This window comes from Ovis canadensis, chromosome 3 (assembly GCF_042477335.2).
Source record: "Ovis canadensis isolate MfBH-ARS-UI-01 breed Bighorn chromosome 3, ARS-UI_OviCan_v2, whole genome shotgun sequence".
In the NCBI taxonomy this organism is placed as follows: Eukaryota; Metazoa; Chordata; class Mammalia; order Artiodactyla; family Bovidae; genus Ovis; species Ovis canadensis.
This window is the reverse complement of record NC_091247.1, coordinates 103,270,116-103,297,724: the sequence shown is the minus strand read 5'-3', so window position 1 is coordinate 103,297,724 and position 27,609 is coordinate 103,270,116. Positions and strand designations below refer to the sequence as shown.

Below are 27,609 nucleotides of genomic sequence, written 5' to 3'. Positions count from 1 at the left end.
AATAAAGGGACAAAATAAATGGCTAATTAGTTGATAACTAGAAAAATATGAGACACTCTTGTAAGTTAATGATTACTCAAGAAAGCAGGTTTGCTCAATCACAAAACCAAGCAGCTTGCTTAGCAACAAAATCATGCGACAGAAGCATGGGACATGCCCCCAAACAATAAAACAATGGTGGCCCGAGACGCACATCACGTCCAGTGAGCTCAGTAAGTTAATGATCCCTGGGACATTCTCTCTGCACACAGAAAAAACCATAGTTTGTAGACCTAGCTTGACCATGCAGGGATAAACAAACTCCCCTGCTCAACCTGGAGGAAGAATTGATGATAAAAACATGACGTCTACTCAAGAAAGACAATGAAGTTCTTCTCCCCCTCCCCACTTTTTCCTTTGATTATGAAACTGTAGCCCAGTAAGTTCTTGGGGCACAGCATTTCTCGCCCACGTGTAAGCCTCACAAGCATTCTATTCTAAGAAATCACTTCTTATCTATCACCTTGCTCTCCTGGAATTCTTCTCTGCAATGAGACACATAGGACTATGGTACTAGAGCTCTTCAGACACCCCCTTGAAATGACATCAATCGATTTCAAGTAGGTCCTTGTTGTTTACCTATTTTATATATATTAATATTAGTGTGTATCTATTAATACCAAACTCCTAATTTATCCTTCATCCCCTTTTCCCAACTTCCCTCTTTGGTAACCATAAGTTTGTTTTCTGTCAAAGACAGACTCTTAAATATTTATGTACTTATCTAGTTGCAGCATGTGGGATCTAATTCCCTGATCAGGGATGGAAATCAGTCCCCCTACAATGGAAATGCAAAGTCTTAGCCTCTGGGCCACCAGGGACATTCCAAAGACAGACTCTTAACAGCCAGAGTTTCTTGAGGAACATGTGGACTCACTTGAAAGAAAAGAAAACAGCCACTATTGCCTTACAATACAAATTAATCCACTCCAGTATTCTTGCCTGGGAAATCTCATGGACAGAGGAGCCTGGCGGGCTACAGTCCATGGTGTCGTGAAGAGTCAGACATAGCTTAGCAACTAAACAGCAACAAAAATCCTCAGGCTTATAGCACACATACAGTTGTGAAACCAAAAGAAATTTATAAAATAAACATGAAAAAGTGACCAAACTCAGTACAATTCAAGTTGATATCTCTTAGGATATGGTGCTTTTGTGTGTGAGGTTACAGCTTGCCTGTTCCTGGTACAGTGTTCACTACTAGATTCAACATGATGACTCTCTTTCCCCATCACTGGTCTCTATCAAGCCACAGTGAAAGTTACTTGCATAGAGGTAGCTTTAACAATCATTTGGCCTTTACTGGGCAGAATGCATCATTTCATAATCATGTTTTCTCCCAGTCCTTATTATTTGAGGCATTTATTGCTACAGCAACACATCAATAAGCACAGGTAAACATGGTCACGTCAAATCCCACTGATTGGCAGGACATCATTCAAAGATGTACGAATTCATCAAGAAATAGCTATATATTTTTACAGATGAATAATGGAAATGAAAACAACATTAATAAATGTCCACAGAACATTCACAGACATCCAAAAAGAAATTTCAGGAATATAGGGTTGGGAGTCCAGTTTGAGAAACATTGTTCTTGGCTATTCTCTGATGTATTTAAAAAACTAACTGGTTTCTTTCATGTTTAGATATGGCTAAGGGCTGTGTTCAAAAGGGAAAGATGAGGCGGCTGGGGAGACGACACTAGCAATCAGTTCATTTGAGACTACAGGGTGCAGCATGAGTGTCAAGTGGCCTGAAAGGCCCAGGAGCAGAGCAATGAGAAGGAGCTTCATGGGAGGGGCAGCTGAATGGAGCGTTAGGCGAACAGTACAGAACAGAAGCCAATCCTGCAATGGCGTGTGTCCCAAAGAGTGGTCCATGAAAGGGGGCTCAGGGCATCCCAGGACTGACAGAGAAACATCACACACAGGAAGATCTGGTACGGCCATCAAAGCAATGATGCTACCAAGGGCTACTCTCCATTTGGATCATTGAGGTCAACATATTTTACCCAGTTAATTAAATCCATGACTTTCCTTCACCCCTTCTCTCTACCCAGTGAATCACCAAGTGTGTAGTAAGCAGAATTAACTGACAGGTTGCTTTGGCAGCTGTAGCCCACAGAGCACATTAGATCATATTAGATTTAATATTCTACCCACAGCAATCAGGTTCCTGGGAAGAGTAGTCATGACCATGCTTCAGGAATGCACAATGCTCTTATGAGTTACTCTGTAGTAAGTGAGTTGGGAAAAGTCCTTGGTATATTGGTTTTGATCCCAGGCGTTGCCAATGACATTAATGTAAGGACTTGATTAATGTTTCTAAAGATTACTTTAAGCTAATATGATTAAATTCTTTAAATTTCAAACTTTCATTTCTGAATAAGTTATACATTTATACAGTATAACATTCAGAATATATATTTTTTATTTTTTATTTTTTAAATTTTAATTTATTTATTTTAATTGGAGGCTAATTACTTTACAATATTGTATTGGTTTTGCCAGACATCAACATGAATCCGCCACAGGTGTACACATGTTCCCCATTTTGAACCCGCCTCCCACCTCCCTCCCTGTACCATCTCTCTGGGTCATCCCAGTGCACCAGCCCCAGGCATCCTGTATCCTGCATCAAACCTGGACTGGCAATTAATTTCTTGGAATATATGAAACAATATTTAGTGAAAATCTTCTTTCCACTGGTGTCCCTAACCTCTCATTTCCCCTTCCTGGAGGCAACCAATATTGCAGTCTTGGTCTCCGTCCAGAGATAATTTGTGTACAGATAAGCCATCATATATATTATTATTTTAAAGATTTAAAATTTTTAAAGTCCTATTGAATTTGATACACAATTGCTTCTGTTTTATGTTTTGTTTTTTGGCCTTGAGGCACGTGGGATCTTAGCCCCCCAACCAGGGATTGAATCTGTACCCCCTGCATTGGAAGGTAAAGTCTTAACCACTGCACCACCAGTGGGGAAGTTCCCAAATACATATTTTTAAAGAAAATAATTTATAACATCATATTTTCATATTGTAGATAACATCAGGAATGTATTTCCTTTCAATTAAGGGGGAAATGGTTATTAGCTTTTCAAATTCTAAAGTAATACAGATTGATTATAGAAAATCTAGAAACTATAAAAAGGGAAAAAAATGAAAACTGCCCCTCACCATACCGTTTGGAGATAACTTCTGCTGATCCAAAATGTACAAGTACTTCCTTGTACTTTCAGGTGATGTACACAATTTTACATTGAGACCTTTTTGTTTTCACTTACAATAGTGTTTCAACCTTTCCAAGTCATTAAATATGCCTTCTACACACTGTTTTAAGTGGCTTGTTTGTGTATACTATAATTTATTTACCAAGACCTCTTGTTTGAAAATCAAGTTGAAAAAAAAAAAAAGAATTAAAAAAAAAAGAAAATCAAGTTGATTATAATTTTGCACCATTATAAACCTTCACTTGATATATATTTAGTCTTTATTGATCAGTTGGTTATTTAGGCACAAGTTCCCTTAAGGAAAACTGTGCTTATCTTGATTAGTTATCTGCCCACAGCACAGTGACTGGCTGCATGAATTTAACTATTAAAAGTCCAAATTGGCAACAAAAATGCAATTTGAAGTGAAATTAAACCTCGAAAGAGATTCATCTAAGTGAAATGAAACATCAGAAAAGATTAGTTTTCTGATGTCTCATGTAAGTTGCTCTTTTGAAAACTGGAAGGCATTCTTTCATCTATAACTACAAATTCTGTTAAAGACACACCAAGGGTTTGTTTATTTTCTTGCATAAAAAGAAGAATTGTGGGGGTTTACATCAGGGGGCACCTTCCAGGACTGCTGCTGCCGGTGCCCTCATCCCTAGGGTTGGCCACTGCTGACCCACGCCTCCACGGGAGACCCTCTGGCACTAGCAGGCCAACCTTCCCCCGACCACAGAGGCATAAGGCTGGGAGGTACAGGAAAATCTTTAGTTGCTGAATCTGACTTCACTGAAGAAGTCAAAATGGTTCAGTGCATTTTCAACCCTCCAGGGCATTTGCAAACACTAGCGAAAGAAGGCCACAGTACAATACACAAAAGACAATGGACCCAACTCCCGGGCTATAGGGCTGCCAGACCCAGTTCCTGGGCTACCTGATCCCAGCCTATGACTGATTTTGAAACAATGCAACAGAAAGAATATAAGATCCTTACACTCCTCGTCACTTACTCCTGACTGGGAGCCCTCATCTTATATGATACCCCAGATTCCTTATGGAAAAGGGACACAGGCCTTGAGACATAAGCTTATTGTGTTCTCCCCCTCTGCTGGCTTTCTATTTCCTCCAAAAAAAGAACTGTGGAACTTCCTGGTGGTCAAGTGGCTAAGACGTCGCGCTCTGGTTGGAGGGGGTCTCGGTTTGATCTCTTCCACCTACCAATGCAAGAGACACTGGTTCAACCCCTGGATTGGGAAGATCCTCTGGAGTAGGAAATAGCAACCCACTCCAGTATTCTTGCCTGGAAAATTCCATGGACAGAGAAGCCTGGCAGGATACAGTCCATGGGGTCACAGAGAGTCAGACATGAGTTAGCAACTAACCAATGACAGCTAACTGGTGTCAGAAAACATTACACAATACACTCTTCGCAAGTGACTATAAGACAATGCCATTTCACATTTTACAAAAAGCTACTTTCTCAAAACAATACCCCATTCCTCAGGAAAGCTCTTGTTTTAAAAGATGATGGTTAGTAGACAATGATGGTCTTGTTTACTTTTCTTCCAAGTCAGACAACAGACTCTTTTCAGTTGTTCAGTCTGCAAAGAAACCTTCCCCATCCCTCATTATGAGTTTCCACACTGGGAAGAAAAATGGGATGCTTCCAGGACAAAGGACAGACAAGGAAAGGAGGAGGACAGATAGAAGAGGGTGTCATGGAAGTTCCACTGGTTACTCAGCCAAAGGTTAACATCGGAAGTTAAAAAGAATGTCCAGAGACTGCCCACCCCTGTACTGACAAAGCCCTTCCCTAACCATAAAAATCGTCCACGAAGACCAGGAACACTGAGTGCCCAGTGATAACAACAGTGTCAAAGACGAAGGCACTGGGGCACCCGAGGCCAAGGTTCTCTCAAGGGAAATATGCACAGCTGGGCCCAGGTCTAGGTTTACCTTTGAGCATGTGAAAAGAAATCCCCTGCAAATCTTTGAAAATATTTACAGAGGGAGAAGGGAAACAATCACAGCCTTCTTTTCTTCTTTCTTCTCTGGCAACTAGATGTTTGACCATTCTGAGCAGAAGGAAGCTCTTTCTTGGGTCTGTCTTTCTCTGAAGATATTAAAAAAAAAATCTCCACTTCTTAACTTTTTACTGATGAACCCTAGGATACTGATAGAGAAAACTTCAGTAACCCCAGAATGACACTTTTAACCTGAACTTGGCCCATGGTTACCCCAAATGTGATCTGACTTTACAATAGATCCAACACAACAGAGAGATTACCGTTCTGCCTCTGTCAGTAAAAGTTCATACAGTCAGCTCTATCAATTTTGAAATATATGCCACCATTCGTTAAGTTTTATTTTTAAATAATTATGTAGACTCACAGGTAGTTGTAAGAATAGTGCTGAGAATTCCCTGTAGCCTTTGCCTTGCCTTCCAGTGTGGTGATCTTACATAACTGTATGGAAGCCAGGAAATTGACTTTGACGTTGGTGCTATTCTTACCATTCTTTTTGACATCTGACAGCATAAGAACCAAAGGTCCTTAAACCTAAGAAAATGAATGAATTCCATCTCCTAATAAGATCTGCTACTACTAGGTTCAAGGTCTCCACACTTCACCCTGCTCAGGCTTCTTTGACTTTGTAATAACCAACCGTTCTTTGGGCAGAGAAATGCGGTTCACATAATTCCTCATCTTGAACACACAGAGCAGACCTCCCTTGTTCCTTGCTCTCTGTGGCCTAAAGATAGTTTTCCATCATTCTACCAGAAAGAGAAGCTGCCATCTTTGGGGGAGAGTGGTCTTTTTTGGTGCTGTACTTGAACATGTCTGTGTGTGTGTGCACACTCAGTTGCTCAATCATGTTCAACTATTTGCAACCCCATGGAATGTAGCCCGGTAGGCTTCTCTGTCCATGGAATTCTCTAGGCAAGAGTACTGGAGTGGGTTGCCATTTCCTACTCCAGGGGATTTCCTCAACCCAAGGATAGAACCAGCATCTCTTGTATCTCCTGCACTGGTAGTCAGATTTTTTACTACTGTGCCACCTGGGAAGCCCGTACTTGAATGGTCTTTTGCTTTTTAACTTTTTTTGGGAAATAATTATAGATTCACAGAAAGTTCCAAAAAAGTACCGAGAAGTCCTTAGTACCTTTCACCCAGTTTCTCCCGGTGCTTACTATAAAGTTCATTTGTTAGGTTACAACATTTGGAAAAGATAATTTCTGCATTTTTTAAACAAGGAAATATTGAAACTTTTCTTTAAGTCCTTTCATCCAGTGAAAGAAAATCTACTATACCTGAGACTCTCCTTTTCAAGAGATTGGGGCTAATTATTAACCAGTTCATTGAAAAATCTTGGAACTATAAAACAATGATACACAAATCTTAGATACCTCATTTGTTTGTTTGTTTTTTGGCCGAATTATGCAGCATGTAGCATCTTAGTTCTCCGACCAGGGATCAAACCCATGCCGCCTGCATTGGGGAAGTCCCCTGAGATACCTCATTTTTAATTTGGCTCATGTAAAGATATAACATCAATCTTTTGGTATAGGGTTGTAGAAGAAAAATTTGTACCTCAATGGAAAATGATGTGTTGTCTGTAGCGTAACCTCCTGCTTTATCAGATAGATAGTGTGAGTAACTGACAGACATGCAAATTCTGTTGTTTGGTAAAGGTGAGCTTCCTCTCCCCTGTGGAAACACCAGTCTGTGTCTATTTGCATAGTCAATTCAAAATTACTCCATATAATTTTTAAAAACTTTACTATGAAGCACTTATCTGCCTGGTTCTTCCCTTTGATACATTAATAGAGTCTTAATGTGTGTTCATTTTATACCTGTATGAAAGTCATGATTTTATCTTTTTTTAGGTCAAGGCTATTTCCTTTGACTATTTCTCCACTGTTGAGAGCTGCTTCTCTCCTTTTTATTTTTCTTCAAAAATCACACTCATAAAATGTCACGGGCAACAACAATTTAGTTTCACTCTCTGTAATGTGGAAATAGAGCTTAAAGATCAGCAAGCTGAATACTTCTAGATTTGCATAACTGTTGTCCCTTCCCCTTGTTATGTGCCCCCAGTTTTACCCACTTCTAATTCCATAGTAATGTTATTTAGTGAGTCACCTTTATCTAGGACTTCCAAAGCATTCATCCAAAATGTCACAGAAATTAGAATTCTTTTTGAGACAGGCTGGGACCTGGGACCCTTTGCTGCAGTGCTTGTACCTGGACAAATATCTCTTTCAGCAGTAGATTCAAACTATCAGGGACTTTAAAACAACTGCAGGCATGAGCAGTTGGTGCAAATTATGTGCAAGATACAAAAAGTCAACAAACTAACTGCAGCTTCTGAGGAGCTGGGAGCAAAAGCAGAGTCCCCCTGCCCAGGATCTGCACACAGAACTACCAAGGGGGCGCACAGACCACGTAAGCCACCCCTCCGGTCGATCCACAGATCCGCTCCCACCCTTCCACGCTCAGAGCATTTAAGGAACCAGCTCACTACCCCTACCCCACCCCTGGAGGAGCTAGTAAGGACACATGTTATTTGTTTTCTCTCCTTCCTGTTGCACGAGTCCCAAGAGAGCCTTGTCTGACTACCTCGTCCGGCCTCTCAATTTCTGTTGATTAAAGAGTTCAAAGCTTCCCAGGTGGTGCTAGTGGTAAAGAGCCTGCCTGCCAATGCAGGTAGACATAACAGACGGGAGTTAGACCCCTGGGTCGGGAAGATGTGCTGGAGGAGAGCGTGCCAATCCACTGCAGTATTCTTGCCTGGAGAATCCCAGATTTCTTCAACGAATGGGCCTCAAGCATGGCTGCTTGCTTCCCCTCTTGCACACTGAACCAACATCTTGGCTACATCCAAGGGAGACCTGGCCACAGTGAGAGGGATTCTGAGCTTCTCGGGGAGTCTGGTGTCCAGTGCAGCCCCTGCAGAGTTGGCTTCACTGGGCCCCCACTGCTGGCGTTCATCCATTTGGCTATCTTCACCCTATTTGTCAGGCTGGGGGCTTCCTTTAGTCTATTTTCATTCCATCCTCTGATTCAAAGCCAGGTTCCTTCCATGTCTATGTTGGCTCAGCTTGACAGACACCCACAGGAAACCAAGACTGGCCAGACCCTTCCCCAGATTTTTTTCTTTTTTAAATATTTATTTACTTGGCTATGCCAGTTCTTAGTTGCAGGGCTTGGGATTTTTGATCTTCATTGTGGCATGTAGGATCTTTGGCTGTGGCATGTGGGATCTAGTTCCTTGACCAGAGATTGAATCTGGACCCCTTGCTTTGGGAGCTTAACCAGTGGAGCACCAGGAGAGTTCCCCAAATGTCTCTATCACCTCCCTGCATCCCCTTTCCTACAGGTGCTAATTTCCTTCCACTTGTATTTCTCTGTGCTTTGCGCCCTGGGTCAGTACATTCAGGGTTCTCTGTATCGAATACAAGCTTATGCATTATTCACAATTTGCTCTCTCCTCCTCTGCAGCCACACTCATTGCTCTGGGCCCAGAAAGAAGGCTCTTGCCTCCGCCTCTTCCCTGTGAAACTCTGTTTCTTGAAAGGCACTGAGCTGCCATTAAAGGCCCATTCATGCGTACACGTGTTCATTTGACTCTAGGAATTCAAGTTCAGATACACAATGTTATTTGATGTATGGTATTTGAGAAGGGTATTTTGTTTTCTTTCACATTTGTACATTAAAACATTCCAGGAGGTATGAAGGCATGAATGTTTTATGACCCCTGAGAAAAGTGATCAAAGAGTATAGTTAACCTGACTAAGGTCACACAGCTAGGGGGTGTGTTTAATCAGTGCATGGGCCCCTAGACCCATTACCTCTGATTCCTATACCTTCAAAACTTCCTTTTGGTACTTGCATTGGTAGGTGGGTTGTTTACCACTAGCACCACTTGGGAAGCCCAAACCACAGTGTATTTGCCTGCAACTCTTTCTGTTATTCTCCAAGAGCCCAGGCCTTGGTTTATATGGCAGACAGAAATCCCTACTGCCCACTGGTTAGCCTGAGCTCCCCATAGTTCCTCTTCTCCTACTAATGAGGTGGGGCCATGTGACTTGCTCTGGCCGATGGGCTGTGAGTGGATGCAAACATGACTACATCAGTGTAACTGTGTGTGTGCATGTACATAAAATGCTTGCATTTGTTTTGCAACTTGTTTAAAAGATAACTCAGTAACATACCTTGGAAACTGTTCTGCATTATTACAAATAAACTTTGTAATGCTATCATATTACCATGAGAATATACCATGATTTCTGCATTGTGTGAATGCTAAGTCGCTTCAATCGTGTCTAATTCTTTGCAACCTGCCAGGCTCCTCTCTCCATGGAATTCTCCAGGGAAGAATACTGAAGTGGGTTGCCATTTCCTGCTCCAGGATATCTTCCTGACCCAGGGATCGAATCTGTGTCTCTTGCATCTTCTGCCCTGGCAGACAGGTTCTTTACCACTAGCAACACCTGGGAAGCCCGTCATAATTTCTACTACTCCTTCACTGATGGACACTTAGATTTCTATTATTTTGCTACGATAAAAACACTTTCATATATTCTCAAGGACATCAAAAAGTGGAATGGCTAGGTAGAAAGGTATATATGTTTACAATTCAAAAAATGATTTAAAAATATTCTATTAAATTCAATTTGCTGCTATTTTACCTGGGAATTTTACAATTAGATTCACCAATGGGAATGCTCCAAGTGGTCTAATGTTATCCTCTTCCTCTCTTTCGTCTCTTCCCTTCACTCCTCGGGAAGTGTGAGTGCTGGCCTTATTGGATCAGATTTCAGGATGCATCAGGTGTGTTTCTTCCTCTGGCACTTAGCTTTTTCACAAAAGGGACAAGAGGGCAGCCAAACCAGAACTTACATCTTCTGGTGGGCAAACACTCTTCTCTCTTCCTCCCACATTAGCAGTGTCACACATTTGCCCCTCCAGGCTTGGCAAGGATCTGGCAGAGAGAGACCTGAGCTTTGAAGGAGAGACCCTAGACTTGTGCCTGAGTCCTGTGCCCTGTAGTTCCCCCTGTCTTAGGTTCATGCGGTGTAGTGCAGTGTTTAGTTGCTAAATCGTGTCCACCTCTTGCAACCCCATGGACCGTGGCCTGCCAGGTTCCTCTGTTTGTGGGATTTCCCAGGCAAGAATACTGGAGCAGGTTGCCATTTCCTTCTCCAGAGTATCTTCCTGACCCAAGGATCAAACTCACCTCCCCTGCTTGGCAGGCAGATTCTTTACTACTAAGCCACTCCCTAAAATGAGGAAATGTCTTATTTCCCATTGCCATTGTTCACTGTGTCTACTCCAGTCCTTAGGAACCACGAGAAGAGTATGTCCCAGCCAAGGCAATATTCAGACCCATTCCTGAAGATTTTTGCATATGATCAAAGTCTCATTCCAGGGGTGTTGGTTTTGCCAGCTTTGGTATAAGTATCTATTCTGAAGAGTGATTTAAAATGTTCAGGTGTTTGGGACTTCTTGTTTAGATAAAATATTTATCTAAGTCTTAATTCAGCAATTGGGATATGACTGTAGACTCAAAGGCATCTAGTTTATTGAAAGGCAACACTGCATTGCAAAGGGGTTGATTAACAGGAAGCGTGGGAAGGAGGGGTGATTAGAAAATGGATGTATTTTATTCCATTTAAAACTGAAATGTGTTCTGTTAAAAGCCCATTCAAGTCCAGTGAGGTTTTCACTGTGGCACTAATATCCAGTTCTAAATGAACACTGTACAACCAAGACGACAGAACATTTCTTATGGAGAAAACTGAAGCCAATAACTGATCATCAGAGCACATAATTAAGAGGGTGGGGTGTGGAAGCAGGTTGCCTGGGTTCAAATTCTTGGGCCACCATTTACTTGCTGAGTAATTTTGGAGAAGCTGCTTGGGCTTATGTCTCAGTTTACTTGTCTGTCAAATGGGGATAATCATGGTATCTTCCTCCTGGAGCTTTTGTAAGTATTGGATGAAGTGACATATTAATAGTGCTTAGAACATTGCTTGGATTTCAAGAAATTCTAGCTATTATTTTTAAATGCTGATTAACACTGAACATTGTTGTTAAATTGCTAAGTTGTGTCTGACTTTTTGTGACCGCATGGACTCCAGTATGCCAGGCTTCCCTTTCTACACTACCTCCCAGAGTTTGCTCAGGCTCATGTCCATTGAGTCAGTGATGCCATCCAACCATCTCATCATCCTCTGTCGTCCCCTTCTCCTCCCGCCTTTGATATTTCACAGCATCAGGGTCTTTTCCAATGAGTCGGTGCTTCATATCAGGTGGCCAAAGTATTGGAGCTTCAGCTTCAGCATCAGTCCTTCCAATGAATATTCAGGGTTGATTTCCTTTAGTATTGACTGGTTTGATCTCCTCGCAGTCCCAGGGACTAAGAGTCTTCTCCAACACCACAGTTCAAAAGCAGCAATTCTCTGGCGCTCAGCCTAGCAATTGTCAAAGGGCAGAACAGTTATGCTTAAAATCTCCGTTCCTCATGAAAGATGTTAGACTGAGGGCTGCAGACCTGCATTCACTCCCCACACAAAGAACAGTGAACATCACGCCACGTGCAAATGTCTCTTTGGATGTTGCCTGCCCTGACATCTCAGGCAGCCCATGGCAGCCAAACTCCCTAGACCAACAGCACCATCCAAGGTTCAAGAGCAACTGCTGCCTGATTCAGGTGCTTCACTCCCCATTGCCTCCTTCCTCTTCAGGAGTGCTTTTGTGTTAATTCTCTCTCAGACTCATCCTCACATATATACACAATTCCCTTGGATTAACATTTTACTTTTTCTCTGGTTCCAGGTTTTGTGGTGGGCTCAGGAAAATTGCTTTTCTTCCTCTTGTTTCGTTTATCACCCTCCCTGCCCCTCACCTACCAAGATTCTAATCATGATCATAAGCCCAGTAGTGCCAGTGATAGTCTTAAGAAAAAAAAAACAAACATTCAACTTGAAAAGTAAACAGCACAAAGGTCAAATAACAATGTAAAGGGTTGTCATACTTGGACATGGTGCCAAGAGTGTGGTACTAACAACTGGTGCTCTCAATCTGGACAGGTGGAAAGAAATGATTGGGGCTGGAGTGTCCTGAGGGCCGAGTAGAGACAGGGGCTTGAGCTGGCCCTGTAGGTCCTGGGGGCTGTGGCTCCCAAGTGGTAGTAATTCAGGTGAAGCAGGTGTTGGAGTAGGGCCATCTGTGGTCAGAGGCAGGGACCACATTTGTCTTTCTGCTGGAGAGTTTGAGTTGTGGGCAAAGAGGCTGAAAGTATATGGTCCTGGAATGGTAAACTCAGGTTAAACTTTACTTCCCAGGTGGCGCAGTGGTAAAGAATCCACCTGCCAACACAGGAGGTGTAAAAGAGGAGGGTTATATTGCTGGGTGGTGAAGATCCCTTGGAGTAGAAAATGGCAACACACTCCTGTATTTTCACCTGGAAATTTCACAAGCTACAACCCATGAACTCCAAAGAATTGGACACGACTGAGCACACACACACACACACACACACACACACACACAGATATATTACTTTAAGGATGGGAGTGAAATGATAGATGTCAATTACTAAGGTTGAAGGTAGGATACAAAATATGTATAAAATTCAAAACAAACGTGTAAAGGTTCAGTCCAGTGGCATATTGCAACTGTGCTAAAGGCTTTTGTTTTGTTTTAGTTTTTATTTATTTGGCTGCAGAGGTCTTAGTTGAGGCATGCAGGATCTTTAGTTTTGATATGTGGGATCTAGTTTCCCGAGAGATGGAACTGTGCCTCCTGCATTGGAAGCGCAGAGTCTTAATCCTAGTAGTGCCAGTGATAGGCTTAAGAGAAAAGAAAAACCATTCAACTTGAAAAGTAAATAGTACAAAGGTCAAATAACTTCTCTGGAGCACCAGAGAAGTTCTGCTAAAGATATTCTTACTCCACACCACTCAGCAAACAAAAATGAGTTGAACTCCCCCAAGGCTGGCTGAACTGAAGTCCCTATTAGCAATGCAGTATTTCAAAATGATTTCAACTTCTGCTCACTTTTCTGTCTACAATTTAAATAATTAATAATGCTTCCTAAGAATGCATGCTTACAGGCATATAGACATAATTGACAAAAGCATAGAGTCACCTGCAGTGACTTGCATGTTAAGAGGCGAGTGTCACCAGGAAGGGAGAGAACATGGGATGAAGGTGGGGACAGGAGTGCCCGGCGTGACAGCATGAGGCAGTGGGTTTGGTAGAGTGGATGCTGTATGCTCTGTCTCACCCAGAGCGACCTAGGAATACAAGCCTGGCAGGGTGTGGGCAGCAGGGTTTAACGTGGCATAGGCAAACATGGGCATGGCCACAGTGCTACTTGCCTTCTGAATCTTCAGTACTGCTGAGTTTTTGTTTGTTTTTTGGGGGTGCAAATGGCAGGTGTCATTTGCTGGGACAGTAGTATACAATCTAATAATTTTGTGTAATGATTTATGATCTGAGAGCAAACCTTTCAGTACTTTTATAGTTATAAAGGCATTCAAAGAATATAGGAAAAATAAGCCTCTGTAGATGAGGTAGGCTTTTCTGTTGGGGACAGAATTATTCAGTTATAATATTAACTATGTTTTATTATATCTCTGAGCCAAACACTTACAAAAAAAAAAAAAAAACCAGCCAAAAATAATCTGGTCACTTCTTGAATTTTAAAATCTAAGACACATTTTAATATCTCAACACAGTAAAACAATACTTGCCTGTGGGATCTTATTAAGGATTTAAAGATGCTTTTCATAAACAATTTTATTTCCGAGTGACTGAAAAAAGAATCACGTCTTGCGCTCTTTGCTTACTCATTGTTACAAACAAAAATAAGGGTTAAAAATAAAGCCAAATGAATAAATTTATATTAAAAAAATAAAGCCAAATGGAAAAAGTAATACCTACAGGAATACTCACATCCAATAGAAAGGAGGAATTTTGGTAACTGCAGCCCGCCCCCGCTCCTCTCCAAAATTACAAACTTGCAAGACTACAGTTCACAGTTCTCCCAGTCCATCTGTCTCAGCTGAACCCCCACATCCAGCCGCGGGCCGCGCCCAAGCACCGACTCCCAGCGCCTCCTCGGAGTCCCGCCCCTTCGCCCCTGGCTCCGCCTCCGCGGAGGCACGTGCTCCGTGGGCGGGGCCGGACCGGGGAGCTGCGCCGTGATTGGAGGTGTCCGGGCGACCGCCGCGACGCTGTGGCCCTCAGGTCGCCCTCGGGTCACAGAGAAACAGAACGGCTGGAATCCTTTCGCGCCAAGCTCGGACACTTCGCCCGCTGGAGTCGCTCTTTATCAACCGAGATGCGTACCTCGCTCGTCCTCCCGGGCCGGAAGGCCCCCCAAGCAGGGGAGGCTGGCTGCTGACAGGAACTGCGTGGTCTTTCACCTGACAGGTTGCCTCGTAAGTGCGGATTGCTATCCCCTCACGTCAGAACCCCTGAGGCGCCCAGGTTGCCAACAAGCTGCTGATGGAAGCCTTGGAATCCCACAGTTTACGAGCTGGACTGGCCCCCGCTTAGAGGAAAGCTCGGCAACTTACCCTGAGTCACTTAACTAATTCATACCAGGGTCAGCCAGAAACGCGTCCCGACCCCGCCTACCTTAGAGCGCTTTGCACCTCCCCTCATTCCGAGGGGAAAGCTCGCCTCTGTGGTGGAGACCCAGCCTAGAAAAGTTTTGTCTGTACTCTAGGCCGACACTGATAAGGTGAAGCAGGTAGAAGTGTGCCAAATATTTAGACTGAATTAAATTATAATTAAGTCATGCATTGTGGTGGTGGTGGCCCCCTCAGCCCCAGCCCGAGGTGTGAAGGGCCCTTCCCTCCCTGGCGCCGGCCGGCTCCCCCACAACTCTCTGGGCTCAGCCCCGCATATCCCACCGGACCGGCCTACTCCCGCCTCCCACACTGCACAAATGGACTGGGAGCCCCGTTTTGGTGCAGGGGGTAGCTCCAGGGCCACTTCGTTGGTCATGGGCTGGCTGGTGGGGTCAGGGCCGGCTGGGCCCTTGGCGCTGGCCAACTTAGACTGTGATCCCGGTTGATGAGGCACGTCCACCGTGTCCACGTGGCCACCGTGGTCTCTGCCGCCTGCAAACCTCCCTCAGCCAAGGGCTGGAGGGCGAAATTGCAGGAGCGGCCTTGTATTGGTTTGGACCGGCTGCTTTCTGGAGTGTACCTTTCTGCTAGAAGAGCAGTGGAAGCAAGGCAGGCACCCACTATACCACCAGCTCAGCCACTGATGGGCACCACTGTGGGACCAGGGCTTCCCAGGTGACTCAGCTAGTAAAGAATCTGCCTGCCAAAGTAGGAGATGTGGGTTCCATCCCTGGGTCGGGAAGATCCCCTGGAGAAGGAAATGGCTACCCACTCCAGTATTCTTGTCTGGAGAATCCCATGTACAGAGGAGCCTGGCAGGCTACACTGTCCATGGGGTTGCACAGTCAGACACAATGGAATAACATTGCCACTCAACCTCTAACCATACAGGACTGCTCTCTTAAGGCATGAGGCCTTCTGCAGGACTCAGCTCAGGGCGGCCATGGGACACCTCTTGCTGCCTGGTACCCAAAGACCCAGCAGCTCCAGGGTGGCTGTACCCGGAGCCCCTAGTTACCTTGCTTGGGGACTTTGGACTGTGCCAGTTTAGACAACTTTCTATATTTTTCCCAAACTTCTGCCTGCCTGCAGCTGCCTTCAGCTCACACTTTCACTTCTTTTTTATTTTTCTTTTTTCCATTTATACTTCCTCTTTCTATGTAGGAAAGGAAAACCTTTTTCTATTTCCCAAAACTTTGGCTCTTGGATAGCTTTTAAACTTAGGGAAGTTCTCAACTGGAATTTGTTATTTCTAATTTCTGGATTCCTCTGTATTGTAATAACCTCAGATAAAGAAACTCAGTTACAATACTAATCATAATAACATAGTCAGAGCTGGAAAATGTCTGTTTAAAGAGACGGCTATTTCCCGCACTGTGAATCTTTGCCTTGTTTGGAACAATCAGGATTCCCAGTAATTCTGAGTGATCAATTTAATTCAACTCAACACCTGTACATGGAGAAGGCAATGGCATCCCACTCCAGTACTCTTGCCTGGAAAATCCCATGGGTGGAGGAGCCTGGTAGGCTGCAGTCCATGGGGTTGCTAAGAGTCGGACATGACTGAGCGACTTCCCTTTCCCTTTTCACTTTCATGCATTGGAGAAGGAAATGGCAACCCACTCCAGTGTTCTTGCCTGGAGAATCCCAGGGACAGGGGAGCCTGGGGGGCTGCGGTCTATGGGATCGCACAGAGTCAGACACGACTGAAGCAACTTAGCAGCAGCAACACCTGTACAAAGTACCTGCTGTATATAAGGCACTGTGCTGAGGACATTCATGTGGTTTCTCCCAGTGGTAATCGAATCTATTTTCAATCTAGGGAGGACGGACTTGAAGTGGCCAAGGCCATATGGGTGGAATATCCAAGCAAAAACTGGGGCTTTCAAAAAAAAAAAAACTGGGGCTTTCGCAGGGGGAGGCTGCAGGAGTTTGATGAGGCCTCTGGAGAGGCTTAATGGAGGAGATGGTATTGGAAATGGGCCTTCAAGGCTGAGATTCCAAGCAGGAGAATGACCTGAGACCAGCTTAGAGGTAGGAAAACAGGTCAGCTGTGTGGAAGGATTGCTTTGTCAGTTCACTTGGCAACTTTGCTCTGGAAGCTTTCTTGCTTCTCCAGGATATCTCTTAACCCATTTGAGAAGAATGATCTCTTCTGTTGGAGGTGCCCTTTCTCTCTTTCCTTCCTTGTTTTCTCTGGATAAGTTCAGCTCAATACAGGTATTCTCACACTAAAAAGCCAGAAAAGTCAAGATGTGAATTAGGAGGACTCCTATAGGTTCTCTGATCCAACAGAGCCTATTAGACTTAAAAAAAATTATTTAAAAAGATCATTTGAGGGACTTCCCTGGTAGTCCAGTGGCTGGGACTCTGTGCTCCCATTGCAGGGGCCTGGATTCTATCTTTGGTCAGGGAACTAGATCCCATATGTTGCAACTAGGCATGTGGCAACTAAGACCCAGTGCAGTCAAATAAATAAATAATATTTTTAAGATAAATAAAAATCTTTCAAATGCAAAAGGGACTGGGGCATACACCTTAGCTGAAGGATTCAGTTGCCTTTTGTTTGGAATTGAGAATATGTCCGTTTGGCTTAAACGCAAAAGCTATGGCTCTTCTAAAATCTTCTTTAAGCTTCCAAAATCCAGTTTAGTAGCCTCAGTGAAGAAGTTTGTGTAGCTGTGCTCCTTTTTTAACCTCAGGCATGTAGCTCCCTTTAGGAAGAAGATTACAGGAGGTGGATGAGTGTGTTCAGGAAAGAGAGAGAGTAACTGGAAATGATGAAATAGTGAAAAATATTCTGAGCTTCCTTTTTCTAGTTTCTGTAGGAACCATTGACTAAATTTAAAAGTCCTTCAGCTGGCAGTCTTTGTTGGATAGATCTCAAAAAGAAAGCAGAAGCACATTAGTCTGCCCTTCTTGCTGTCTTCATGTTCTGTGCTTCTAAAGGAGGAGGAGGAAGATTCCAAACTCCATAGCTCTGGGAACTTTGGGACTTCCAAAAGGAGGTTTGGATAAAAGTGGATATATGAAACAAGGCACAATTACTAAAGGGTAATAACTTTTTTTAAAGCTTAAAAAGTCCATTTATTAGCTTACAAATAGTATGAAGAGTAATGACTTCTAAGGAATTTATTTGTACGTAGTTCTTTCTGATATATCAAGTTCTCATCCACATTTGTTCCTTGCGGTAGCCCTGGGAGTTAGGATGTGTTACCAGTGCAGAGAGGAGGAATCACTTGCTTAAAATAGCAGAATGGACCTACATGGAGTTTTCATCCTTTATCTTCCAACTCCTACATGATGCTCTCCAAATATTGTTGTAACATTCTCATCAAACTGAGCCTTTGTAGAAAGAAGATCTTCACCAAAAATGTGAATTTGTTTGAAATTTGGAATTCAACATGTAGAGACAATACAAATTCACATAAACCTTAAAATGGAAATCATTATCTTTATTTGTTATTTACCTAGTTAGTTAGTTTTCAGCTGTGCTGGGTCTTCGTTGCTGCTCATAGGCTTTCTCTAGTTGTGACAAGTGGGGGCTACTCTCTAATTGCAGTGTGTGGGTTTCTAATTGCAGTGACTTCTCTTGTTGCAGAGCACCAGCTCCAGAGCTCAGGCTCAGTTACAGCTCACAGGCTTAGTTGCCCTGCAGCATGTGGAATCTTCCTCGACCAGGGATGGAACCCATGACCCCTGCATAGGCAGGCGGATTCTTAACCACTGGACAACCAGAGAAGTCCAGAAATCATTATCTTTGAAAATTTGAAAACAAGTCAAAAAGCTTATTGAGCCTATGCTATTGCTGCTGCTGCTAAATCGCTTCAGTTGTGTCCGACTCCGTGCGACCGCATAGATGGCAGCCCATGAGGCTCCCCCATCCCTGGGATTCTCCAGGCAAGAACACTGGAGTGGGTGTTTCCTTCTCCAATACATGAAAGTGAAAAGTGAAAGTGAAGTCGCTCAGTCGTGTCACTTCCAACTCTTTGCGACCCCATGGACTGTAGCCCGCCAGGCTTCTCTGTCCATGGGGATTCTCCAAGTAAGAATACTGGAGTGGGTTGCCATGCCCTCCTCCAGGGGATCTTCCTGACTAAGGAATCGAAGCTGTGTCTCTGATTCTTTACCACTAGTGCCACCTGGAAAACCCTTATTGAGCCTGAGGTCTGAGAATAAAGGTCAGTGCTCCGTCTTCAGTGAGGACCCAGGAGCCCTCCTGGACAGCAGTCCTGTTGTATGGAGTCTGTAGCTTTGTAGCATAGGACCAGGTGGGAAGAGGTCACTTATCAGCATGGCAGAGTGGTAAAGAAATGGCTTTGATTTCTGCTTCTGCTTTCCTGACTGTGTCTCCTGCTGCTGCTAAGTCGCTTCAGTCATGTCCGACTCTGTGCGACCCCATAGACGGCAGCCCACCAGGCTTCTCCGTCCATGGGATTTTCCAGGCAGGAGTACTGGAGTGGGTTGCCATTGCTGTCTCCTGAACATGTTCCAATTCCTCAAATGTAAGTAGGATGATACCATTATGAAGAATTTGTGAGATAGTCTTTGAAAGGCTCAGCCCGGTTCCTGGCCAACAAATGGAAGTGACTGCATGCAGTTGGATTTTTTTATTGTAAAGTCCGCAGAACATAGACTCTGGAATGGAAGACCCGGGTTAGAATCTAAGCCACATACCTCCCCCCACCCCACTCCCCACCAGCTGTGAGAACTGGCCGAGTTAGTTAGACCATCTCTGTGTTGGTTTCCTCATCTGTAAGATGGGAATAGTAGTACTACCTACCTCATTAGGTTACTGTAAGGGAAAATGTATAATACACAGAAAATACACAAAGTTAAATAAACGTTTGCTAATAGTATGTCTAACGTCTTTTCACAAAACCTCCCTAGCATGGGTCCGGTTGATTTCTGTTTGACTGAATTTGCTTGTCATAATAGGGATACTTTCTGGAAATAGGATGAGAATTTTAGAAATGGGAAAAGGGAGTTTTTCCATTGTTGGAAAATGTTACATTCCAGGGAACCCATTTACATGCACCGCACATTCCTAGATACAAAGGGAAGCAGAGCTTTCTACTCTTTCCCCAGATTTTCAGGCCCTGCCTGAAGTAGTGGTGAGTGAGTTAAGATCATATTACAGTCTCCCTACTCCATATGTACACCAGCTTTGTTTAGGCAGGTCTGGATCAGTTCAGTGTGTTGTATATTGCTTTAAGTTGGGCTGATCTCTTAAACTTTCTGGCTACTTGAGCCAGAAAGCCACAACTTTCAAGTAAAGTCCCAGAGAATGAAACATGGGATGGTGAATCTTTGTATTCACCACACAGAGAAGACTATTGTAAAATTGGCATATATCTTTCTTGATGTTTTTCTGAGTGGGGGTATGCACATATAGATATTGAATCTTATGGATTAGTCGTACATTTAGGTATCTTTGCCAACAAATATACAATTTGTATTATTTTTACCTGTGCTAAATAGCATTCAGTGTAATGATTGTACTCCCATATATATTAAACCAGTCCTCAGTTGATATTAGCTTGTTTCCAAGTTTTCAGGAAGTCTGATTTTGACAATTGCCCTTACAGGAGGTTCCTGTGACTTAGATCCTAATTCAGAGATGGAAGTACCAGGCTCATCTTCCACCATCTCTGAGAAGCAGCCTCGGAAGCAAGAGGGGCTGAGCGACACTAGAACAGACTCAGTCAAGCAGAGTCTCATCTCATCTGAGGAATGGCTTCAGCTGCATGGGCTTAAGAGCAACAAATTGACCTTGAAACAGATTTTATCACAGATTGGATTCCCACATTGTGAAGGTATTAATACAAAGCAGCGCTGACTAGAAAACCCAAACAGCATGCTGCCCTTTAGCCTTTGAGGAGGCGGCATCAGTTCTGAAGTCGCCTCAAAACACAGGTCTCTGAGTTGGATTTTTAAAAAAATATATTTATTTATTTATTTGACTGCGCCAGGCCTTATTAATAGTCACAGCATGCAGGATCTTTGAGTTGCAGCATGCAGGATATAACTTCCTGACCAGGGATTGAACCCAGGCCCCCTGCATTGGGATCACAGAGTTCTAGCCCCTGGACCACCAGGGATGTTCCTCTGAGTTTGTTTTGATCTCACATCCTTATGGGTAAAAAGGATTTGCACATGGACCCCCAATATATGTAAATTATATAGATGTGCAATCTTTAATTCACCTGTTAAATATTAGTAATACTTAATTTCATTCTTTCTTCTTTTGAAGATGAAATAAAACGTCAATATAAGTTATACCCCTCACACCCTGCAGATGTCTTGCTCCCACCCTGGCATGTGCAATCCCTTTTTGGAAGATATGGATTAGGGTAATAGGTCTGTGTGGTTTCAGGGAGAACTCAATATTTTCCTTTTGTGGTCTGCTTGTGGTAATGGTCCAGTTTCTTCTAAATGTCTTGGTTAGAATGTTGATTTTCAATTCCCAGGAGTATTGCCCTCCAACAGGGAGCAGGGAATAGGATAGGAATCCCATAGACCCTGACTCTGGCAGACTCCTCCTTTTCAAAGGGTGAAAGTAGTCGCTCAGTCATGTCTGACTCTGCGACCCCATGGATGAGGCTCCTCTGTCCATGGGATTCTTCAGGCAAGAATACTGGAGTGGATTGCCATTCCCTTCGCCAGGGGATCTTCCCAACCCAGAGACTGAACCTGGTCTCCTGCATTGCAGGTAGATTCTTTACCATCTTAGCCACGAGGGAAGCCTATTCAAAGGGTATTATTAGGTTTTGGTATCAGGATTATGTGGGCCTCATAAAATGATTTGGAAGTGTTGCCCTCTCCTCTGTGTTCTGATGGTGTTTGTATATGATTGGTACTAACTAGTTCATCTTTAAATGTTTGATAGAACTAACTGGTAAAACTTATCTGAGCCTGGAGTTTGTAAGAAAAGTTTGATAAGAAATTCAATTTCTGTAATAGACATAAAACTATTCAAATTTTGTTTTGAAACTAGTTTTGTTTTGAAACATGCTAGTTTCGGAAAGTTGTTTTTTAAGGAATTTGTCCCTTCTGTGCATGTTTTCTAATATATTGGCAAAATATTGTTCAAAATATTCCCTTGACATCTTTTAAATGCCTGTAGAATATGTAGTGATGTTCCTACTTTCATTTCCGACATTGATAATTTGTGTTTTATCTCACTTTTTTGGATAACTCTTGTTAGGGGTATATCATATCTCTTTTTAAAGAATCAAATATTGGGATTGTTGATTTTTTAAATGTTCTTTAATTTCCATTTCATTGGTATCTGCTTTGAGTTCCATTATGTATTTACTTCTACTTTAACTTGCATTTCTTTTTCTTGCTTTTAAGGTGGAAACTTGGATAATTGATTTTAAACCTTTCTTTTTTTTCTCATAGATATTAGAAAAATTATAAGTATTCCCCTAAGTATTGAAATTATAAGTATTCCCTAAGCATTGCTTAGCTTAGGCTGAATCACAGTATAAAATATTTTTTTCCTGTTTTTCTTAGATACATATTCTTAGATTAGATTTCTTAGATTCATAATCTTTTTCCTTAGATTCATATTTTAAAATGAAATATGTTGTTTAATTTTTAAAATATTTTAGGGCTTTTAAAGATAGCTTTTTGTCATTGTTGGATTTCTAATTTAATTCTGTTGAGTTTAGAGAACATGTATTAGTCTTTTGAAATTGATTGAGATTTGACTTATGTTCCAGTGTGTATCTTGCTGCACATGTAATACATGCTGGAAAAGAATGTGTATTTTGCAGTTGTTAAGTGGTATTCATAAATGTTAATTAGCTCAAGATGTTGATAGTATTGTAGAGATATTTTACATCTTTAGTGATTTTTTTTTCCTAGTGGATTTGTCCATTTTTCCCTTTCAGTTCAGTTCAGTTCAGTTGCTTAGTCGTGTCCGACTCTTTGCGACCCCATGAATAGCAGCACGCCAGGCCTCCCTGTCCATCACCAACTCCCGGAGTTCACTTAGATTCACGTCCATCGAGTCAGTGATGCCATCCAGCCATCTCATCCTCTGTCATCCCCTTCTCCTCCTGCCCACAATCCCTGCTAGCATCAGGGTCTTTTCCAGTGAGTCAACTCTTTGCATGAGGTGGCCAAAGTATTGGAGTTTCAGCTTCAGCATCAGTCCTTCCAAAGAACACCCGGGACTGATCTCCTTTAGGATGGACTGGTTGGATCTCCTTGCAGTCCAGGGGACTCTCAAGAGTCTTCTCCAACACCACAGTTCAAAAGCATCAGTTCTTCGGTGCTCAGCTTTCTTCACAGTCCAACTCTCACATACATACATGACTACTGGAAAAACCATAGCCTTGACTAGATGGACCTTTGTTGGCAAAGTAATGTCTCTGCTTTTCAATATGCTATCTAGGTTGGTCATAACTTTCCTTCCAAGGAGTAAGTGTCTTTTAATTTCATGGCTGCAGTCACCATCTGCAGTGATTTTGGAGCCCCCCAAAATAAAGTCTGACACTGTTTCCACTGTTTCCCAGTCTATTTCCCATGAAGTGATGGGACCAGATGCCATGATCTTCGTCTTCTGAATGTTGAGCTTTAAGCCAACTTTTTCACTCTCCTCTTTTACTTTCATCAAGAGGCTTTTTAGTTCCTCTTCACTTTCTGCCTTAAGGGTGGTGTCATCTGCATATCTGAGGTTATTGATATTTCTCCCAGCAATCTTGATTCCAGCTTGTGCTTCTTCCAGCCCAGCCCAGGAGAGATAAGAAAGCCTTCCTCAGCTATCAATGCAAAGAAATAGAGGGAAACAACAGAATGGGGAAGACTAGAGATCTCTTCAAGAAAATGAGAGATACCAAGGGAACATTTCATGCAAAGATGGGCTCGATAAAGGACAGAAATGGTATGGACCTGACAGAAGCAGAAGATATTAAGAAGAGGTGGCAAGAATACACAGAAGAACTGTACAAAAAAGATCTTCACGACCAAGATAATCACGATGGTGTGATCACTCACTTAGAGCCAGACATCCTGGAATGTGAAGTCAAGTGGGCCTTAGAAAGCATCACTATGAACAAAGCTAGTGGAGGTGATGGAATTCCAGGTGAGCTCTTTCAAATCCTGAAAGATGATGCTGTGAAAGTGCTGCACTCAATATGCCAGCAAATTTGGAAAACTCAGCAGTGGCCACAGGACTGGAAAAGGTCAGTTTTCATTCCAATCCCTAAGAAAGGCAATGCCAAAGAATGCTCAAACTACCGCACAGTTGCACTCATCTCACACGCTAGTAAAGTAATGCTCAAAATTTTCCAAGCCAGGCTTCAGCAATACGTGAACCATGAACTTCCAGATGTTCAAGCTGGTTTTAGAAAAGGCAGAGGACCCAGAGATCAAATTGCCAACATCCACTGGATCATGGAAAAAGCAAGAGAATACCAGAAAAACATCTATTTCTGCTTTATTGACTATGCCAAAGCCTTTGACTGTGTGGATCACAATAAACTGTGGAAAATTCTGAAAGGGATGGGAATACCAGACCACTTGACCTGCCTCTCGAGAAACCTATATGCAGGTCAGGAAGCAACAGTTAGAACTGTACATGGAACAACAGGCTGGTTCCAAATAGGGAAAGGAGTATATCAAGGCTGTATATTGTCACCCTACTTATTTAACTTATATGCAGAGTACATCATTTTTCCCTTCAGTTTTATCAATTTTGTTCATATAGTTTTAAGCTCTGAAGGCATGCACATTTAAGATTGTCATATCTCACTGATGAATTGGCAACTTTTGATAATTTTGAGATGTCCAACTTTATCTCACATGGTAGTCCTTGTTTTAACATTTGCTTTGTCTAACATTAATATAACTATTGCAACTTCGTTGTTCATTTTTATATGGCATGCATGTTTATATTCTTTCACTTTCAAACCAGTTGTAATGTCATTAAAGAGTACCCCTTTAACTCAGTCTGATAATCTCTTTCTTTTGTTGTTTACCTACATTAGTTTGTTCATTATTCATTTTATTTATTTGTTTTTGGCTGCGCTGGGTCTTTGTTGCTGTGCACAAGCTTTCTCTGGTTGTGGCGAACAGGGGCTACTCTCGAGTTGCAGTGTGCAGGCTTTTCAGTGCACTGGCTTCTCTTGTGAAGGAGCATATGATTGAGGCGCATGGGCTTTGGTAGTTGTGACTCTCAGGCTTAGTTGCTCCCTGGCATGTGGGATCTTCCTGGACCAGGGATCAAACTCATGTTTCCTGCATTGGCAGGTAGATTCTTAACCACTGGACCACCAGCGAAGTCCAGTCTCTATCTTTTGATTGTAGTTTGCTTCTCCATATTTAATGTAGTAATTGACTTAGTTAGGTTTAGGTATGTGCTGTGCTGTGCTTAGTTGCTCAGTCATCTCCGACTCTTTTCGACCCCATGGACTGTATTCCGCCAGGCTTCTCTGTCCATGGAATTCTCCAGGCAAGAATACTGGAGTGGGTTGCCATGTCCTCCTCCAGGGGATCTTCCCAACCCAGGGATCAAACCCAGGTCTCCCACATAGCAGGCAGATTCCTTACCGTCTGAGCCACCAGGGAAGCCCAAGGGTACTGGATTGGATAGCCTATTCCTTCTCCAGGGGAACTTCCCAACCCAGGAATCGAAGCAGGGTCTCCTGCATTGCAGGTGATTTTTTACCAGCTGAGCTACCAAGGAAGCCCAGATTTAAGTATACCATTTTACTATTTGTTTTCCATTTGTCCCATCATTTTCTTCCCTCTCTGTTCCTCCTTTTCTGCCCTCTTTTGGGTATGTTGAATATTTTTATATTTCATTTAATTCCATTTTTATTTTTGTTTAAATTTCAATAAGACTTTAAGGCCACCTTTTTGCATTATATTTTCAGTGGTTACTCTATTAATTATATCCTTAACTTGTCACAATCTGTTAAAAGTTAGCTTTGCACTACTTCATGTACAATGTAAGAATCTTGCAACAGTGTAGCTCCACTTATTCCCTACTCCTGTCCTTGGTGTTATTGTTTTAATATATTTTATTTATATATATATTACAAATCTTGCACTTCAGTGTTATAATTATTGCTTTAAAAAGTCATATGTCTTTTAAGAGAAAATGAGTGGGAAAAAATAGCATCTTAAAATCCACATATTTAAACACTATTTATAATATTTGTCTTTCCTTTGTCTTTCCAGATTTGAAGTTCCATCTGGTGTTTTTTCCTAAAGAGTTTCTTTTAAGCATTTCTTGTAGTGGTGGGCTTCTGGTGACAGATTTTTCTCAGTTGTTATCTGATATTATCTTTATTTCACCGTCTTTTTTTGGTATTATTGATTGATTGACATAGTCTTTTATTCTGGAGTGATATACTCACAGAAGGTTGCAAAGATAATATAGACAGATCCCACATACCCTTCACCCAATTCCCCTAATGGTTATATAAAATCATAGCATAATACCAAATTCAGGAATTTTACATAGATACACAGTGTGTGGCTAATTCTATGCAATTCTATTTCTTGCATAGTTTGTATAACCACCACCACAATCAATATACAGAACTGTGTATCACCACAAAGATCTCCCTTGTGGTACCCCTTTATAGTCATACAGACACCCTATCTTCCAACATTCTTAACTTCTGGCAACTACCAGTCTGTTTTCCATATCTATAATTTTCTCCTTTAGAGATCATTTATGTATATGAAGGAGAAGGCAATGGCACCCCACTCCAGTACTCTTGCCTGGAAAATCCCATGGATGGAGGAGCCTGGTGGGCTGCAGTCCATGGGGTTGCAAAGAGTCGGACATGACTGAGCGACTTCCCTTTCACTTTTCACTTTCACTCATTGGAGAAGGAAATGGCAACCCACTCCAGTGTTCTTGCCTGGAGAGTCCCAGGGACGGGGGAGCCTGGTGGGCTGCCATCTATGGGGTTGCACAGAGTCGGACACGACAGAAGTGACTTAGCAGCAACAGCAGCATGTATATGAAATCATGTATAATATGTATGTATGGTATCACATATGACCCTTTGGGATTGGCATTTTTTCATTTGGTACTGTTTCTTTGAGGCTCATTCAAGTTGTTGCAGCTATCAATAGTTTGTTTCTTTTTACTATAGAGTAGTATTCCATGGTATGGATGTACTGCTGTTTATTTAACTTGTCACTCATTAAAAGATACCTGGTGTTTTTCCAGTTTGGGGATATTACAAATAAAGCTGCTATGAACAGTTGTTTACAGGTTTTTATGTAAACATTCATTTCCACTTCTCTGGGATAAATGCCCAGGAATGCAGTTGTTAGGTGCTAAGTTGTTCTTTAGTCGCTGAGTCCTGTCCAACTGTTTTGCAACCCTGTAGCCTGTCAGGCTCCTCTGTCCATGGTATTTCCCAAACAAGAATACTGGAATGGGTTGCCATATTCTCCTTCAGGGGTTCTTCCAGACCCAGGGCCTGAACCTGCATCTCTTCTGTCTCCTGCATCTCTTTACCGCTGTGCCACCTGGGAAGCCGTAAAGTTCTTTGTAGTATTCCATTGTTCTTTTGATGTCTGTAGAATTTTAAGGGATGGCCCCTGTTTTATTCCTGGTATCAGTAATTCATGTCTACTCTGTTTTTATCTTTGTTAGTATTGCTAGGGGTTTGTCAATATTGATCTAATTAAAACACCAGTTTTAAATTTCATTGATTTTCTCTATT

The 27,609-nt window shown here is 42.5% G+C and overlaps 1 protein-coding gene and 1 long non-coding RNA gene across 2 annotated transcripts in view; one reads left to right on the top strand and one right to left on the bottom strand.

Annotated features, from left to right (window-relative positions):
- Window positions 1–10,823: 10,823 nt before the first annotated feature.
- Window positions 10,824–14,454, bottom strand: LOC138437142 (uncharacterized). The gene is made up of 2 exons (XR_011255791.1): window positions 14,226–14,454; window positions 10,824–11,737 (listed from the first exon to the last, which is right to left on the bottom strand). It is a non-coding gene; the product is annotated as an uncharacterized lncRNA (long non-coding RNA).
- The window catches only part of VWA3B (von Willebrand factor A domain containing 3B), a 189,239-nt gene continuing 176,079 nt past the window's right edge, over window positions 14,450–27,609 (top strand). The window contains exons 1-2 of the mRNA XM_069581934.1: window positions 14,450–14,713; window positions 20,497–20,724. Of these exons, the coding sequence (XP_069438035.1) occupies window positions 20,529–20,724 (196 nt within the window). The 5' untranslated portion in view covers window positions 14,450–14,713; window positions 20,497–20,528. The remainder of the gene's footprint in view (window positions 14,714–20,496; window positions 20,725–27,609) is intronic.